At 33.7% G+C, this 20,187-nt stretch overlaps 1 protein-coding gene and 1 long non-coding RNA gene across 15 annotated transcripts in view; one reads left to right on the top strand and one right to left on the bottom strand.

Annotated features, from left to right (window-relative positions):
* Positions 1 to 1,075, top strand: part of LOC119541849 — a 33,709-nt gene extending 32,634 nt beyond the window's left edge. The window contains exon 3 of the long non-coding RNA XR_005218363.1: positions 935 to 1,075. This is a non-coding gene — a long non-coding RNA (uncharacterized LOC119541849). The remainder of the gene's footprint in view (positions 1 to 934) is intronic.
* SOX5 (SRY-box transcription factor 5) overlaps positions 1 to 20,187 on the bottom strand; it is a 1,020,679-nt gene that overhangs the window by 50,427 nt on the left and 950,065 nt on the right. For all 14 annotated transcript variants that reach the window (XM_037846149.1, XM_037846146.1, XM_037846153.1 and 11 more), the window contains one exon: positions 13,206 to 13,352. In XM_037846149.1, the coding sequence (XP_037702077.1) occupies positions 13,206 to 13,352 (147 nt within the window). The remainder of the gene's footprint in view (positions 1 to 13,205; positions 13,353 to 20,187) is intronic.

Genomic DNA, 20,187 nt, shown 5'->3' with positions numbered 1-20,187 from the left:
TAAAATAAGATAAAAAAGGCTTAAAATTTGGCTTCAGGTAGGAGTCTAATTTTAATTATAATGATCTTGAACTTGTATTAAAGCTCTCATAGCATAATGATTCTTAAGTGTATGTGTTGAGTTAAGCATGTCATGAAGCATGAGGAATTGTAAGATTGATTTATCAGTTATTCATTTAAGAAATAGTCAATTAAAATAATTAATGTGTAGTGAAACTCAGCTGCACTGACTCATGTTTAATTTTTTCCAACCCATAACATTAAAAGAATAATACATTTCACAGTCCGGATGGCATAAGAGATTTTATAGAGCAACTGTAATGATAGCATTACAAGAGAGTTTAGATTATACATTTTGGATTGAAGTAAGGTGAAAGAGTGGGGGTATCTGCCTTAGATTTGACCTTATTCTGAATGCTACTTTGGTCCATTAGATTGCCAAATAAAATTAATCCCTAAATGTTTTTGTGCCTGTATTCCTGATTCTGGTAGTATGGGATGTGTATACACACACACACACACACACACACACACACACACACACACACACATTTCAGCATAACACTTGGTTCCTCAGCATATGTAAGGGAGACTACTTAAAGATGGATTCATAGTAAACAAACTCGTGTTACAATGTACAAGCCATAATTAATTTATATATTACTGAGGTGGTTGTTTTTTTTTTTAGGTACCCTTTTCCTAATTTCAAAACAGCATGAGTACTTCATTCAGACCATGTTAAGGTCTTGTGAATTATGCATGCTTCACTATGGAAAACATCTCTTCAATGGTCAGAATGCTCATTTGTCCTAAATCCAGTGTACTCCCCTAGACTGAAAGGATAAACAATGACAAAACTTACTTTTAGATTCCTTAACCTTTTCGTGAACATGGTCTTCCTACAGAGCACACTAATATTGATTCATTTTTCTTAGGTACAATCACATTATGCTCATGCCATATCGACAGTGTCCTCCAATGATCCAAGCCACTGACCTCTGATGCCTCTGCCTACCGAGTTTCAAACTCAGCACACATTTGCACCTAGTCGCTTAGCTTATTTCCAAAGACGGCTGGATGGCTTACTTACTTACTTACTGTTTGTTTGTTTGATTGATTGTTTTTTCTTTTAATAGAAGTAGAACAATGGTTATATGCCAGGTATTGTGCTTGTTGCTAAGGATGAATAAGATATGATCTGTACCCTCAAAGGACTTAGAATCATAAAAGTGGAGACAAGTGCAATAATGTGTTGTAAGGGTGCTTTGATATTATATAAAAAGTATATTTCTATGTGGTAGGGTCACATATCCAGGAAGAGCCAAATCTACACAGAGGTGGCAGATGAGATGAATCTTACGAGTAGGTGCTAGACAAGATGGAAAAGTGGAGTAAAGAAGGCAAAAGCAATCCAAAGAGCTAGAGTGGCACACACATAGGCAAAAAGAGGTGAAATAACCTGACACATGAGAAAACTTTATAAAGACATCCTCTTATATCGTATTGCATTACTGAATTAACTGCAAAATTTGAGATATAGTGAAAATGGTATCACAAACAGTATAACCAAGAGTTCAGGTCATATTATTGTGATCAAGTTGTTATATTACAAACATTTAATCTAGAAGACATTCATTGAGAGCCTATTATGGGTCAGCCACTTAAAATTCCAAATATAATCAATCTTAAAGGATTTATCTCTCCTTCCCTTAGTTTGCTGCATGCCCACAAAGGATACTCCCAGGTGTAAGAGACCAGGATTGTAGCCCAATGAAGAATGCTAACAGAAAAAGTCAAGCAAAAACAAAACAAAAATTACCTAGTTCTCTTATTAAGATTGGATCAGAAATATCAGTTTTTAGATAAATGATAGCATGATTTGCATGAAAAATAGCACTAAAAATTCCATCATTTGACCCAAAATTCTTGTCTTGCCCTGTATTCATTTATGGTTGAACTAAATTTTGAGCCCCCACTGACTTAAAATGAAACTCTGAGCCTCAAAAGAGTTCCACAGAGAAGTAGAGAAAACACAAATCCATACCTATTTAAGGACATTCCTTTTCTGTCCTGATGCTTTTATACATACTTCACAACAGTATTTTTTTTTTTTTTCTTATATTAAGTGCTACTGGAACTCTCACAAGAGAAGATTTTTGCAATATTTCATCCTTGCTATTTCTGGTCTCAATTTATTTTTCTCCTATTTATGAAATATCCACACTGCCAAAAGTCATGAAAATTATACAACAAAGCATAACGACTCAAATTTTATTAAACCAGAAAAAAAAATTCGGTGGTTCTGAAAAGGATCAATTTAAATGAAAGTCTGAATAAGACTCACAATACTATTAATTGGTCTTGCAAAGCACTATAAAAGAGCTTTTAAAAAAAGGTGGTTTTATGAAAAGGTCAGGTTATTAGCCATTTCTGATACTGACAAACAATTTTTTGGGAAATGAATTTTTATGTATTTGAGTATACATTTCTTTCCTCTCCATATTGTTTTGATGATGTAAAACCTGGTAAATGAAAATTCTGGTCTTTACTTTCTCTAAATAAAAAGATCTCATCTTTCTCCTTTTGAAAAACAGAATCATAAAGGAATTTTTTTAACTGTGGGGCTCTGAAAAAGTCACCCAATGGAATCAGCAAGTCCAAAGCTGGAAGTTCAACTGAAAAAAGCTGTGGGATATTGCAACTGCAGTTCCTATAGCACATAGACGAGTCTGTAATTCTAAAAAAAAACATGAATTATATTATCTACAAGAAGGTTCAAGACTAGGAAGGGGCACATTCTTACCATGAGAGCTTTAGGATATGTAAGTAAATCACTCAGGTTTAGACAAGTTCCTAGCTATTCACAATATTTAGAAACTAGCAGTTTTTTAGGAATGCTGCTTTCCAGGCAGTGCCCTGATGTCCATGATCTTAGCAATATTCGATATTCTCAGCCATTAAGAGTGCATTTTTCAAACATAATGTTTATAAAAAATTTTCAATGAGCAATTCTTATTGCAGTGTGAGAGAAAATTTTAAATATATTTTAATTAAAATAAGACATAAAATTATTCCCCATTTCCTAAAAAGAAGAAAATGAGTTATTCTCTATTTCAAATAGTTATTCTGTGATTCCCGTGTTCTCAAACTCTAGGATATTTGAGATAAGGAACATGTGCCTGCAAACTCTTATCATATCAAGCACATCTGAACAATAATTCACAATTCATGTGAATAATACCACTCACTGTGCATCTTTTAAAGACACTCTTCAAATAATTTCATATAACTAATAATATAATTTCTGGTCTTTGTTTAAAAAAACATAATTAAGAATGACTGTTCTTCAGCTGATTATTAGCAGCACTGAGAAGCTCTATGAATGATGACAGAAAGTTTCATTATCATATGACTGGGTGAACACATTCTGGATTAAAATAGTCTTTACCTCTCCAAGTAAGTTAACTTTTTGCATTTAATGCTACTTTCTTATTGTATGTGCATGAGTGAATGCGAAAACTAGGTACAAATAAAAATATTCTTTCTCACCTTATAGAATATAATAAAATAGATAAATTGGTGGAATTTTGTGTATATACTCAGTATCAGTAAAATAAAATGGACTTTAAGTGCATTGTGAATATGTTTAAATAAATCATATAAAGAATTTTTCATCAGATAAAATCACAATTATGTAAATTTTACAGAACTTTACAGAAGTTTGTTTTATTTATTTTTTTTAAAGTGGGTGGGTTGTGTACTTATATGACAAGAGGTGTGACTTTAATAATGCCTATAACTGGAGAGAGAAGGAGGAGAGAGAAACTGATTTTGAAAGAAAGCTATCCTGTCAAAAATATACACCTAGTTTAGGAGGCTGAAAGCTTATCCCAATGATAAAATTGATACTAATCATAATTTTAAAAACTACTCTGTTGCAGTTGTTTTAAAGTAGTAGCACATTTTTCACTGAAATTTTCTTGATAGCTAAACTTCTTTTGGACTTGTCAGATTTGTTAAAATCAAGCTGGGTTATAAAGTTTTGGGTACAGAAACAAAATCAAGAAAACAACAAAAGCAAACATCAGGTTAATCAGAAATTAGGGTCTGTCTTCTTATGTGACTTGTTAACCTGCTCAAAGGTATTAAGAAAAATAGGCATTCCAAACACTTATTCGCATTAATATATTATATATAGTAATTACAGTTTTTAAAGGGACTGTTCTTTAATTAATACTTATGTGATAGTGTTGGCTCTGAAGTATCCCTCCAAAAATTCAACCTTGCAAGTTGTTTCACATGGTGGTGACTATTATCATTGACTCTGTGTGTGTGTGTGTGTGTGTGTGTGTGCAGTTTCTTATATTGCTAATGAAAAAAACCCTGATAAAGAACATGAATCTGAAGAGAATCCAGGAATTAATTCTGGGTTAAATCCATATTTCTCGCCCTTACTTGCTACCCTTAAGCTGTATATGATTATCTCTTTTTGTCTGTATCCCTCCCATATCCCTCGCTATATGCACTGCTCCATAATGGCAAGAGATCTATTGGTCTAAACTGTTCACCACCATCCTCAGGTCCTAGGACTTGACTGATTCATCATAGGTAATTAATAGATATTTGTTGATTTAAATTGTCATGTCTCTCCAATAGCAAGGTCCAGGGCATGCCAATAGGATTCAAAGTACAGTGTTTCTAAGGAAGAATTGTGGAGATACTTAAAAAGTCACTGATTGGCCCAACAGATAGAAAGAAAAAATGTTTCCTTTGCCTCAAAAACATCATACTCCAGGAAAGGAAGACCATGAAGAGATAGCTAAAGTGGTTTGGTCATTAAAGTGACAAATGGCAGATACACATCAGATGACATCATTTCCCTTTAAAAATGAATGATCTTGGAATATAATTCAGACCTTGTACCCTGGCAAACTCCCTATATAATCTGGTCTTTCTTACCTCCCCAATCTCATTCTGTGTCACTCTCCCTCATGTCAGAACATTTCAGGCACCTCAGCCTTGCACGTGGGATTGAATTCATCAGTCTCATTCACATCCTTCACATACAGGGCCTTTACACTTGCTCTTCCTCAGCCTGGAGTATCTTTTCCTCAGATCTCTGTAGGCTCCGTCCTACTCACAACTCAGAGGTCTTTCCTTATAGCTCTAGCTCTGGAAGATCACCTCCCTGTTTCCAGGCTCTCTCTACCTTTAACCATGTTTTAGTTTCTTCCTAGCACTTACCAATATAGAAAAGTATCTGTTTACTTGTTCATGGTTTGCCTCTTCCCTTTAGACTGCAAAATCTTAAGAGCACAGACTGTTTTGTTCACCGCTGTAGTTCTACTGCCTTGAACTGAACTTGGCACATGATAGGCATAAATTAATATTTGTTGAATCATGAATGACAGATGCAAGCATAGAGAGCTATAGAACACCAAGAGGGGGCAGTGTTTTGAAGAATGAAGTCAATGTGGAGAACAAAGCTAAGAGATAGAAACCAGCTTCATGTGATATTGTTTGGACTTGTAACCAAGCCACACCTTCAGCCAGTATAACTTGCTTTTTTAATGTGAAATGTGAGTGAATGCATTTATTTTTTGCGTAGTCCAGTTTTGGATTGGGTTTTCTGTCACTTGCAATTGAAGAACCAATGAATATAATTGTCACTTGGTGGAACCACAAGTTAAAATCCTGGAAAGCTGACTGCAATTCTGTGTAAGTAAGAGCATCCTGACATGAGCCACCTCATGGACTGGTAGGCTCCCTGTCATCACAGAAGTCTAGGCAGAGGCAAAGTGGCCCTGTCACTAGGTTATTGTGGGTTGAACCAAATGTCCTCCAGTCTTCCTTCTTTCTTAAACTTCCACAGTTCAACGAATAATATCTGATACATTTTAAGTAAATGAAACTTGTGGAAACTTTGGGTTTTGAACTTGTCTGTCTTCAGCTTAGAAAATCACATTAACGTTTTCAACTCTTACATCTACATTTGTTTAATTATTGTATTGTTTTCTTTCTCCTCTTATTTTAGTAATGTTTAAGAATATTAATACCATTATTTGTACCTTCTAGAGAAAAACACATTGACAAAATATAACTAATAAATATGCATATATACTATTTTTCCATCAACCTAAGTAACGCATCAATATTTGTTGTCATTTTTAAAACACATCTATATTTACAGGCATCTCTGTGAAAGAGACCACTAAAATTCTTTCTATTTTAAGAGTAAGAAAGAATGTTTAAGCAAAATATATTTATTTAAGTAAAGAGAGAAAGTCAGCTCTGAGTTTTAGAGTAGTTCTCCATGGTTTTACTTCTCAATTATCTGTTCAGTTTCAGTACAGGTGGTGATTAAATTGATGAGGAATAGATTATTAACAGCTTAAACGAAACACTGAATATAACTCAGGATAGAAAATAAAGGATTTTAACTGATTTCAAGTTTCTTCCCCAAATTATTTAGCACTAATTGCCTGACTTTAAAATTAAAATGTTTCAAGCACACAGCTTTTTTGCATAGTGGATCTGCTTTGGTGTATTAGAGGGCAACTTTCACTTAAAACTATGTGATCTGTTTATGTACCTATGTCTACATGAGTTCACCATCCACCTGCATTCCCCACGGTATGCATTATTAAAAAACTCTGACATGGCTCATGAGCTATGGCTGCTGTGTTTGAGACAGGTTCCTATCAAAACAAAATCAGAATACTGGGAAACAGAGCCCAGGCCAGTTAATTTCAAAGCACAATACCTAAACCCCTCATATATTTCACCTTTTTTTTCCCATTTTAGAAATGTTGAAAATATAACTAGTCTATATCTTTGTTTTATAATTGTTAATGGTTTTTATTTGGTACACATGTGGCCAGCCCCCTTCCACCAGTCATAAGAACATATCACCAAACGACCTATTTGGACATTTAATACCACTAAGCTCAGAAAATCCTCTGTTTAAGTACCCTAGCTGTTTGAGATTCCTGTCAGCTGAATACAGATGAAAAGGAAAGGAGAAGGCTCATCACAGGGGTTCTATGGGTAACACTTCATTTAACATATTTCAGTTCAGCAACATGGGACCAGAAGAAGAAAACTATTTTCTTTAAAATGACAGGGTGACTACGTTAGGTCTACTGTAAATATGTACCACCCAGAAAGTGATGATAATGGGCCACATTTACAGTTTAACTTTATGCAGTGATTCTTCTTGAATGCATTCACCTCTTGAGTGTGACACATCCATATCACATCTCAAAGGCTTCCAAAGCTGTTATTTCATGGATACTGAGTTACAGGGGGTGGTGGGAGACACCACAGCCATTCAACAAAGCACAAAGATACAGAGCAAGTTATTGAAGATCTGGTATTTAGCTGATATGTTAGATAGTGTTTAGGGCATAAGAATAAAAATGTCTGATTTGAATGTGTTCATAATTAGTTGAGGCTAACATCCCTTTTTGTTCTAAATGTCTAGGAGAAATATACAGAAGTACCAGGCCCACCAGTTTCAGGATGGATCACTGATTTTATTTGATATTGACATATTGAGATAAATATGGCTCCTCTTTTATTAATACAATTTCAGCATATGATTAATTAGAGATATTGCATTCAGAGACCAGATCTAGCCCTGTCTAGTGAGCAATGATTACTTGAGATCTTGACCTGAAAAGCTCCAAGAATAAGTCAAATGTAAGTGTTCTGGGAAAATGTCGCATACTGGAAGTTACATCTCTAGCAAATACTCCTACTCAACATTTTCATGGACAGATGAAAAGTGAAAAGTATTAAATGAGGTTATAGTTACTCTGAGAAGTGCTTTTCCATCTTTTTTCACCATGGAACTATTTCTGTGGAGGCGTTAGCACTTCCCTATCCATTTGAAACTTACGAAATTTCTCTGAGGACATATGCTTTAGCTTTAAAGTATATATTTGCCATATTATTAAAATTTTATGTTTTATAATTTGTGTTCATGGTGGTTTGATTTGGCTGTGGGCATACTGCATGTGTTCTTCTCTATTCTGCATTTCCTTCTGAAGTTTGCATTATAAGATATTGTCCCAAAGTTACTAAAAATGCCTTTATTTCTCAATTTCCTGGAAGAAGTAATTCTCAATCAAAATGAACTTTGGTTATCCTCTGATTTCTCATACTCCTAATATATTGTTAAGTATCTTGCATGCATGTGCCACAGTTTTTGACTCCTAGTATTAAAGAACGAAATTCTACCCTGCAGATCAGTGTGTGCTGATATAATATTTACTTAATAGCATGAAACTCGGTGATTAGCATCATTACAGAAAAAATACGTGCCCTAACAGGAGTCAATGGCACTTCTGACACTACCAACACAAGCACATGGCTACCAAATCAGGAGAGATCTTCACTCCTGTGCCTGTGAAAGATTAGATTACAATCAAGTTCCATTTCTTAATTCTGAATTTGAGGCAAGATTTATAAGGATATTACCACTGAAAGAATTTCATTGCATCTGGTCAGTTGGTTACAGCTGTTTCTGGCTCATCAAAGAAACATTTATTTTCCTTATCATAACACCCAGGTGCTACTGCTGAGCAAATGGGAACATCACTACCAGAAGTATTTGAAAAGAACAAAAAAATTGGACAATCTGTGTGCTCTTGCCATTGATAGAGACACAACTGTGAGTAGGGGTATCACCAAGGCCATAGCAAAGTTAAAGGAAAGCATCCAGGATTTCTTTCTTGTGGACAGCTTTCCAAACTAACTACTCTTGGCTGTAGGGAAAATGTAAGTTTTCATCAAATACCAACAGATATTTAGCAGTATTCACAAGTTGCCCTTAGCATTTTTCCAAGAACTGGCTAATTTTACAATAGCAAAACACTTAAAATGTGAAGTTCGGATGTCTAGCACACCTATCACACATGTGGATTTCTTGATAACACAGAATTAATCAGCCAATTAGTCATTATCAACAATTGTGAGTTGTGTGTGAAACCGAGTAAAAATGCTCTTCCTCCCAAGATAATTATTTTAAGCTTGATACTGATTCTATTATTTCAAAAAAAAGCAATCATTTATTTTTAAAACTCAAAAATGTATCAAGAGATCAATTACTATTGCAAAGTAATGTTATCTCGGTTTTTAAAATACAGCAATAAAATATGCCCCAAATCACTTAAACTAAGAAATGTGTATGTGGTCCAAAAATGAAAGTCACTGAGTACACTATATATTGGCCTATCCTGTGGCAGAATGATAAACCAAAATAAACTTAAATATTTTTAAGGAATTAAGCTGATTCAAAGTAGCATTATTATGTAAGTGATTCAAGGACCAATACTGCTAAACTATGTCTTAATTAACTCTCCTTTATAATGAAGATTTAAAAATTAATTAAAAATTCCTTTAAACAGGATCTCTTGTGAACTATAGTTCATGATTTCAGACTTTCATTCAAAGTTGTTTACCAATATTTAGCCATAAACTCAGCTGTGAGGACACACATGAGGTAAGGGGATATTTCTGAAGAGCTAAACATATTTGCTTTTGTCAGCTAATGAAAAAAAAAATAGTTCTGAAGTAGGATCCAGAAAATAAAAAATTAAATAATTTCTAAAGAGCAAATGTACATGTATTTAGAAAGATTTTATCCAACACCTGAAATTTTTAAAAACCTGCTGATCTAGGCTCTCTATCATCTAGGCTTTGGCAAAATAGACTGTGAAAAAACAATTTCTCTTCTTTGCTTGTGACTAATAAAATCATGACTTAAAAAAAGAAAAATTAATGACAATATGTCAGGTGCTAATGCAAACAGATCTCAATCGGTAAGTTCAAGGACATATAACTCAATAAGCAATGCTGTCCGTGTTCTCCATTGCAGATTTTGAATACATCAGCTTTCCTTTCGTTTTCACATGTACAGAACACAATTCTGGTGTGCAGTTTTTAGAGGTTCGCTGTGAGTCCTCCAAAAGTTTCCTTATCATTTAATATTATAAATAATTATGTTCCTAGGCGGCAGTTTAAAGCTCAGTACAGCACTCGTACAACACCACAGGCAGGTCAGGTGACCTTTCCCCAATTCTCCTCTCTCTAGTGCTGAGGACAGACAAAGTGATATGTCTGTCATACGCCATTACCATTAGAACAGAATCTTGTTCTTTTATTACAACTGAACTCTGCCAGATTTCTCAGCAGGAATGCTAAGTGAAATCAATGTCTTGGATTTCCAGGCTGAGCTTGGAGGTCACAGCCACTCTATCATTTCTCAGCATTATCCTTTCTCTCACACGCACACACTCCCCAAGCCTCCAACTGGCACACAGCAGATTGAAAACAGCATGCATCAGAGGACTCATGCTGTACAATTTTACAGTCTTTTGGAGACCCCTCCTTTTGATTCCCCCCTTCCATTTTTTGCAAATTGCAAATAAGTTTTGTTTCTGTCCTTCTCTGGAGTTGTGAGTCAAAGGCAAAGGAACACTTCAGGAAAATGGCAAGCAATAAAATTCAGAGAACATGCATGATTTTTGACAGCTGCCTATAAGCTCATTATCCTTACATCATCACCTGAATTTGACTTACAATTCCATTGTTCCAAACAATAAATATACTTCCAACTTACACCATAAATTTGGTTTACGTCAGGTGAGAGTGCAGACAACGCAAAGAATTTGAATGAAATAATTCTACTTTATAGTAAGATAGACAGGCAAATTCACCAATAAAACACATAGAAAATACTCCCAGGACACTAATAACTTTTTGTTTAAACACATATATATGATAGTAAATGAAAGCTGTTATACATGGTAAAATAGCTTTGTGAAGCCAAATGTTTACTCCGCTATGTATAAATGTCACTTCTCCTTCTAGGCTACAGAAAACTAAATTCATGTAATGCAATGGGTCCTTTTTATTGACTTGGTTGCATTTTTTTTGGCCATGTTCTTCATTATAATGACAGTAGCCACACTCATTGTTCTGGCTTTTTTTAACCCACTAAATTTTATGGCTGATTTAAAACACATGTACATTTAAGAAATCTTAAACAAAAAGACAATAAGAGTGGTTGTAGAGAGTATGCTGAAGGACACTGAGCAAGGAAAGGATGCATTTTAATTAAATCCTTGTTGTTACTCTAAAAAAGTGTAATTTTTTTCTTGGTTAAATTTTTAACATATTTTGAAACATTTACAATTTAAAATAATTGCAGATTGGAAGAGATACAACAACCAATTTTGCATTTTCCATAGTTACCTAAGAAAGTATCCTTGTAGCAACTGCTCAATAAACATTTGAATGGATGCATAAATGAATGAATGAACGAATGAATGGATGAGGTTAACTAACTTCAAAAGCTTCATGATTATTATTAGTATATGTGATTTGCTCAGAGGTAATAGGAAGAAAGAAAGCATTAGTCATTTAAGAGAGAACAAATATATTCTAAAATCAAAAAAGAAGTGTACTATTATAAAGCATCAATATTGAAACATTAATAAATCAAGGAAAATAAACAGGGAATGATACCGCACAGAAGTATTTGTGTGTGACAGTAACTGTGCTGTTACAGCTATTTATTTTACTTAAAGTTAGCTTATACATGTAATACATTAAAACTGCTGGTCCATAGAGACACCAAAATATCACTGTTTGAAAATTAAATTTTACTTAATAGATGTTATAATGATTGCCAAGTTTTAAAACTTACTTGCTGCTATAATTTTAAAGAAAAGCAGAGCAGGTCTTAGGCAGACAAAAAGAGCAGAACAAAATGTCCATTAGTTGAAATAGATGTTAACCTTCACATGGGTCTACTTCCTAATGTCACAGTAGGGTGTACAGTATTTTTGTACTATATATTTACACATATTGCTGGTGAATCATGGCTACAATCTGAGGTCCTTGAATTTATTATATTTCTTCTTAATTATTAAATCAGGTTAAGTTATAAACACCAAAGTATTTAGCTCTTAAAAATACAGAAAAGGACTTGGGAGTTTTGGGAAAAGGGGTATGGTGAACACATTCCCCACTGATCCCTTCACCTTCCTAATTCACTCCGTGGAGCAAGACAGTAACTGCAAAGGCATCCTGGCAGAGCCACCAGGATACTGGGGAGAAGGATAAAAATATCTTGGATTTTCCTTTTTCAATATTTTCTAATCTTTTTTCCACACATCTTTTCAACTGCTGTGACTACTCTTAACTTCTTACACTTCAGATATTTCAACATGGTATTTATGAAATGGAGAACAGAAACAATTTTCTAGGTAATTCAACAAAAGATAAAATATTGTTATTTGGGGGATAAATTAACATTTTCTAGATATAGTCAGAACATATGTGTGGTTAACTTCCCCGAGTAATCTTGGGGAATATCACTTTATGATAGCTCTTACCTCTCTTTTAATAGAAAGTTCAATATTCATACTTTATCATCTGTGTAAGATCCTAACAAGCACACAGAAAAATCTGAATCAATTTTTCTGCTTCTCTCTCCTTCTAAGCCATGACATGTGCATTATTTGAAGCTCTCCTGATCTTTTAATGTGTTCTCACAGGAAATGTTTCCTTGACTCCAAAAACAAAACTACTTCAAAATAGTCTCACTTCTAAAACTTATTCCATTTCAATAATGTCATTGGATGAGTGATATATCCAACATTATATTTATAACATACCAAATTCTAACAATTATTGATATTTAACTAAAACTCTTTTTGTATGCCCGAATCCTACATGTCGTCCGAGGTCTATTTCAGTTGTTCCTTCATTGGCGAACACTTCCTAGGATCTCTGACTGAAGGTACTCTCTCCCTCCTAGTAACTTCCGAAGCACTTTATCTGTAACTCTTCATAAAACTTATTTTGTATCACAGAACATGCCTATTTGGTTATTTTTATTAATATCTACTTTCAAAGACTGTACAATACTTGAATACAGAATACCAATATAATAAATCTTCGTATCAATCACATTTCCTACTATAACTATTAATATATATATTTGTTGACTATGTTAATGACTAAATTTATGGATGTAAATGTACATGCATACCTTCTTGCTCCAACTAGACTCTTACCTCTTTGAGGACCCAGAGTTTAGTCCAATTGCTGGCACATAATAAACATTAAATAAATATCACTGAGTGAAAAGTCAGTCTCTAAATGGCAAAACATGTAGCTTCTTCAAAAGGGTACCTTGCTTTTGGGTGGTGGGCTGTTTGTGCTCTTGTCTGTGTGGATGCTGGTAGGAGACACGGCAGCACCGAGGTTGCCCTGGGGTATGCCTGGGAGCTTTCCTCCTGGAGAGACCTGCATTGCAGCTAGCTGGGCAGCATATAACTGCTGCAGAAGACAGAGGAAGAGAAAAATAAAATAGACTATCAATAATAAAATAAATGCACCTTTCAAGAAAGTACAGATATTCAAATAAGGTATTTTTCCTATGGGGAGTTTTGTTTAGGGCCCAGGAATATTTTAAGAAAGAAGCTGTCACATCAAATTTCATGACTTCCTTCTCAGGGGAGAAATGACAGATAGGACATATAAGGAATCTCTGCTTCACTATGTCCCAGGACTCAAAGCAAATTATAGTCATGCACATTTACTCTGCCAATGTCTATCAAAGGCAAGTATATCATATTATTTGGTCAAGACCTCTTTTTGCTGTTTTAGATTCTACACAGTGTGTTACAAGAATGCAGCTTCATATACATAGTAATTTTCCTGCTATCCATGTTGGCTCAAGCTTTAAATACCTTTTCTTCTGACTTGTTGAAATGGGCACCTGCAACAATTGTTCTGAGTATTAGTTTTGAAGAAATCCAACAAAAGGCACTGAGAGTAAATAGAAGGAGAGAATTCGAGAAACATTATCTAGTCAGTCTACCTACATTGATAAAAAATTAGCTGGATGCTTGCCAGAAGTCCACTTTATTTCATGATGTATAAACACAGACAAATCTGAAATTATCTTGAGGATTAGGTTTAAAGAATACTGTCTAAAATGCATAGTCTTCCACCAAGCCATCACATAATTATTCTTATAAAATCAAAATTTTTCAAAAATTCAAATTAATAATACATGAAAGGGAAGATTTCACATTGTTAACAATAGCCATATGATATAGTACTCTAAAACAAAGAGGTTGATTTAGATTCAAGTAATCATATCAAACATTTGGATTATATACTGTTTTCATCTCCATCTAATACTTTGTGAAAATGTAAAAAAATAATCTGGATATGGCAGCAATTATTAAATAACATAAAATGTATATAATATACAACCAATTCCTTATTTCCCATTTTTCATGAGATTCCATGGATAGATTTTAATATGCAAGCCAGAACCTCTGTTAAAAAAAAGACTGATGCTAAAGAAAAAAATTTTGAAGAGAAGTATAGTCAGATAGTTTTCTAGATTATTTGATTTCTCTCTTAAAAGGACATTCAAAAAAAAAAAAAAAGCCAAAGATCCTGAAAGTTGGACCTCTATAAATGAAATCATGAAAATTGAAGACAGGTATATGTCTACATCAAAATAGACATATTTTTCATGGTTTTCAGGTAAGATATTCAGATATGTTAGTGTAAATGAAAATAAGACATTAAACTTTGTTATGCCTACTAATTGTAGAATATATTCTACACAAAGAATGAAACTCTACAGAACTATATTCATATCAACAATCACTGTGTCCAAAAGTTCTTTGTGTTGTAATAATTATTTCTTATACCAGCCAATCAAAGGAAATGATAAGATTTAATTCATAAGTCTTAGTTTACATAAAGAGTAACAGAATATTTCATCTCAAATATGATTGGAAGTTTAACATTTTAAAAAAGTATCAAAATTAATCCATTTCCCACACTTGTGTTAAAAACCGTTATATTCTGCAATAAGAAAAGCATTTTTCCAATAATTATCCTGAACTGCTATAAAGAAAATAACCAGTTATCTTAGGACATCACTTTGAAAATGAAAACTTTCTTCAGTAGAATGCATATACAGAAACTGAAGTTTAAAATGTCTGTATTTTAACAAACTGGTTGGGTAACTATATTGTATATTATAAATTTCTTATTATATTGCATATTATATTCTTATCTTTGAAAATGACTCTACTGGTTATTATTCCCAGGGGATAACAATTCTATTTACTGGTTTAGTATATACTAAAAATGAGATTATTTCATAATTACTAAAGATAACATAGGGGCATTTTAACATCCAGACATAATAAGAAAAATGTGAACAAAATGGGTTTTGAAAACTTAATTTTTATTCTCAAATAATTTTTCATATTTTAGAAATTATTGGCTATTTGCGTTATTTAGATTATTAAATTGTCCAATCACTCATCAAAGATGATTCAGTGTTTAAATATATGTCACAACAGACTGATTCACAACTTCCAAAGTATAAGAGCTACTATTAAAAATACAAGTGTAGATATATACTAAAATACTGTATTAAATTTAAAGGGTGGAGATGGCATAAATCTGGAATAAAAAAAAATTTACTCATGTGCTTCCTTCATTCAAATCAGTGCATCATATTTACTTTTTTAAATGTGGATTTAAGGATTATCTGAGGTAAACTGTCCTTAGAAATGCTTTTGAGTTACGAGACAGGAAAATACATATGTTAAGGGGATGGACCCACTTAAACAAACCAACATTTCTACAAGAACATTACAGTATCACCCACCGGATTGGTTTTCTACAGAAAGTAGAGACTTGAAGTGATTTATGAAGAAAATTTTGTAAGTCTACTATACAGCTGGAGTGTGACCGCCATTAGGTAGCTCTTCCCACTCTAACCCACTCTTAATCTCCCATATCCCCTTCCTCACATTTGAGCTTAGCTATGCAGGGGACAATATAACCCTTCATAGAGCTACTCTTTCCCAACTGTGACCAGTTTTCCACTATTACCAGATCATTGGATATTCTATCAAGCATATCTGATTTTACCTGCTTCACTAAGGGATGGAAGTAAGGCCAGTAAATATTTCTTTCCAACACATTTTAATTTGAGGCTTAAAAGGGCCTTGAGTCTTACAGAAGCTAATATACTTTGGGTCTGCACAGATAAAATAAACCAAGAATTTTAATACTCCGTGATCCTAATTTGGCCATTCACAAGTTAGTAGGAACTTTCAGTAGATTTAAAGAAGCATTGCTTCTGTGACTTGTTTTAATTCAACCTTTCAAAATTTTAGTTTCATTTGTCTCTCCATTAGAATGATTTTAAAACAAGGGAGTCAAGAGATGACTAATATTTCCCTTGATTTATTACATGCTCATGAAGCAAAACAAATAATAATAAAAGTATTTTATTGACTTAAGTCTTTTACCTTTAATAAATTCATCAAAATCTTGAGGATGTGGTTATTAGAAATAGGTATTTGTACTGAGTGAGGACTACAATTCACAGAACCACTTGTTGGCCTCATTGAGAATGAAGGAGCATGGGATCTGGTGGTGACTGGAAGGCCACTTGAAGTAACAAGGATTCTGTGAATTATATAACTCACTTACATATTTTATACACACACACACACATATTTGCAAAAATCTAGCTAACATTTTTCTTTAAATGATGGCAGATAAAACCCAAAGGTAAATATAAAGTGTATTATGCTAAACCTGATTTTGTCAGAAACAGTTGAGCTGTTCTTGACATCAGAAATAAATTGAGACACACTAAACATAATAGGCTGAAGCTAAAAGAGAGCACTCACTTCATTAGGTCAACCAGGCTAGCAGTGTGTTTAGCCTTGCAGAATAACTTGTCTCTTACCTTGAACTAATGTGCTGGGGATTTGTTTTGATCTCTAAAACTCCCCAAATTCCCAGACAAAGAGGTTTTCTATTATTTGTATTACTTATAATATCACATTCTTATTCCCTTTCTCTTTCCCTATTCCTTCACCTCCTTCAGACAATAATTTTTAAAGGAAACAATAACATAAGATTAACTTGGACTCTATCTGTTGATTACTTTGTGTCTTCTTGGTGCTTATGTGTCCATAACTATGTTTTTACATATACGTGTATACACATACAAGTGACTCTTACTTCTGTCTCAAAATTGTTCTATAAGCCTACATTTTTGCCTTTTCAAAATTTTAAGCTCTTTCAAAGACCATGTTTTTCTATGTCTAGTGGAATATTTAAAAGCAAGAACTTTGGACACAGGCAGACCTAATTCTAACCCCAAATCTGTGCTCTGTCATCTTAGGCAAATTCTCTCAATCTCAATCTCTTAGTATCTAAACAGGAGATAAATACAACTGACTTTGTAAGGTTGTTGTGAGGATTACTAATGAGTGTAAAGCACTCAGGAAAGCTCATGGAATATTTGTTCAAGAAATAATAGCTGTAATTATTAACAGATTAATTCTATCAATTAAGACAGCTAGACAATGTATATGTGCTGATATTTTATTATATACTCTGGACTGTGCTAAGTACAGTGAGGGATACAGAAAATGTTTAAAAATAGTGTCTTCCCTAAGTAAAGACCAATAAACATAAAACAATGAGATTATAAGTATAACATAACTGTATATCACTGTCCCTGTATGTCAACCCATTGCCTAGTAGTGCTAGGGCATTCATGACTGTATGTCACATGTTATAGGTGTTAAGAGAGAATAAATGAGTAAGTGCACCCAGATATGTTTCATGGAAGAGATGCAACTAAGCAGTGTCTTAGTATATAGGTGAAGTTTGGATAGTTAAAGAGAAAGGAGATGTCATTCTAGGAAGAGAGGAATTCAAAGAAAGGCAAGGAGCAGGAAGAATTATTTATCACACTGCGAATATATAGGATGGTGTGGAACGGTGAGCAGTAGAATGGAGGTGGTAGAAAGTACAGTGACCTAAATCTGGGAAGAGGAAAACAGCACTGGTTTGTAGGCTGAGTTCACCCTATGGGAACTGTTAAGAGATAGGCACAGAAGTTTATTTTTAATATGTAGGGAAGAGAAACCCATTGAATGTTTGAAGGCAATAAAGATTATGTTTTTAGCTAGCTAGAATAAAGATAAAGCAGGAATATCAGCTATGAGGTTACCAAAATTTGGCAGTGACAATTTTGATCACTAGAACTTGAGTTGAATTAGCAGTTGTGAGAATGAAGAAGGAAAAAAAAAAGATTCCAAGTTCACAGCATTGAAGGCACATAAACATCAGCAATTAACTGGAGAAAGGAAGAAAGAAACAGAGGAACAGGAAGAATTCTTCCTCCCAAAATGTAGTACCCAAGTATCCACCTACAACATAAAGTACCTTAGTAATCACCTAACATATATTTTCATTTGCGTATATAGTCATTATCCTATCCGTGCAAGACAGCCAAAACAAGTATTTTCCTCCCTTTTTGAAAAAAAGAGAAACTGAGACATACAGAGAGATTTTCCTATAATTCTGCATTGGAATAGTGAAAATGTAGAACCACTCAATCATGGACTGCAACTAAAGTATAGTCCATTAAATACTTTTTTAAGTATGAAGGGTTTTATGTACTATAGCTACAACAACATAAACTTGGTATGTCTCTATCTTAGTCAAACCTAATCAGTTTTGTTTTTTTATTTAAATAATTTACCACCATGTGCACCAAAAGCACTACTAGGCAATGGGTTGACAGTTCATTATTAGGCATTCTTTCTCCTGAGTTTGTAATGGTACCATGTAAAGTAGAAAAAAAAAAAAAGTCTGAGTGGATGACAAAGAACAGATATTTTAGCTTGTACTGATTGTTTTTAATTTGAGGAAAAAAAACAAACAATTATATTTTGACAACATGTCTCATCTACAATTAGATAAGACTGTACCATTTATGAAGATACTCATTTTACTCAGATAACTTAGTGGTTGGTACTGAATCAGTGCTAGGGGTAGAGAAATTCCACAAAACACCCTATATAATGTCTAAGCTAGACTATTTCATTAATTCCTAGAGATGGCAAATTCTTGCTACTTTTCCCTAAAAACTTTTTTCCCAAATTACTAAAAGTACAACTTCTCCCATTGGCTACTAGCCTAGTGCCTAATTACCATCTGGAGTATTTGGATTCAAAACACTAGGCACTGGCCAAAATATCTATCACTATATGTCCCCCCAAGCCATTTACTGACTAGCAAACTCCTTGAAGGCAGGAATTAAGTCTCTGTTATTCATTGTTTTATCAGAAAATCCTAAAAGCAACAAAAACTGGAATTGAATAAAAGCAGAAATGGACCATGTAAAATAATATCACCTATTATTAACAAACATAGAATTCCAGTCCATACTTATACATATTTAGTAAAGACAGTGAATATATCTGAAACAAATTTTAAAAATCTGGAAACAAATGGATACTTTTCTACTATTTGAAAAATTAGAAAGAAAGGCTCATTGATGGTGTTGATAAAACTTCACATTCAGCCATTAATTTCATTCACTTACGAGGGCAAAGAGACAATGAATTTAAAATCTTAGCATAAGAATAGGTATTCTAATATATTCATTGTTATCATAATTATAACAGTAAATGAATGAGGCAATCTGGAAATATGAACGGAAAAAGTCAGTGATGATGATTTGGAAAAAGTTATCTTTTCTAAAGACAAAGAACCAAGGAGTTAAGTGTAGAGATATTCTTAAATATTTTGCAAAAGAGAAATGAGAGATGCCTTCTTTCTAATAAATTGATAGGTATTATTTACTCACTGAATCTTAAATATTTATTATTTAGAGTATAAAAGGCATTTAGTGGGAGCTGCGGTTATAGGCAGATATAAGCTTTTTGGGGGAATCTTTCTCTCTCTTATTTCAAAGCTTCATTTTCCCTTTGAAATGAGACCTATTATCAGGACTTTCTTATGGCCAGACAATCTGGATTAAGGCACAGGAGATAAGATGGTGCTATATACTGGCAATTACTCAGGAGCCAGTAGAACATGACACTATAAGGTTTGACCCAACTATCACCCTTTAGTTGAGGTGTGGATTAGGAGACAAGGTGATTTTTGCTTCAGGGGGAAGACAGAATAAAAATAAATTATATCCACTATTCTCTCTATATCTTTACTCTTATTTTTTCTTATTCCCCACATCTCTTCTTCCCCAAATTCCCCCACCAAATGGTTGGAAAGCTGAGCACAAAAGAATTTAAAGAGG

This window comes from Choloepus didactylus, chromosome 8 (genome assembly GCF_015220235.1).
Source record: "Choloepus didactylus isolate mChoDid1 chromosome 8, mChoDid1.pri, whole genome shotgun sequence".
Taxonomy (NCBI): Eukaryota; Metazoa; Chordata; class Mammalia; order Pilosa; family Megalonychidae; genus Choloepus; species Choloepus didactylus.
Note: the sequence above shows the minus strand (reverse complement) of the source record. Positions and strands in the feature narration are given on the sequence as shown.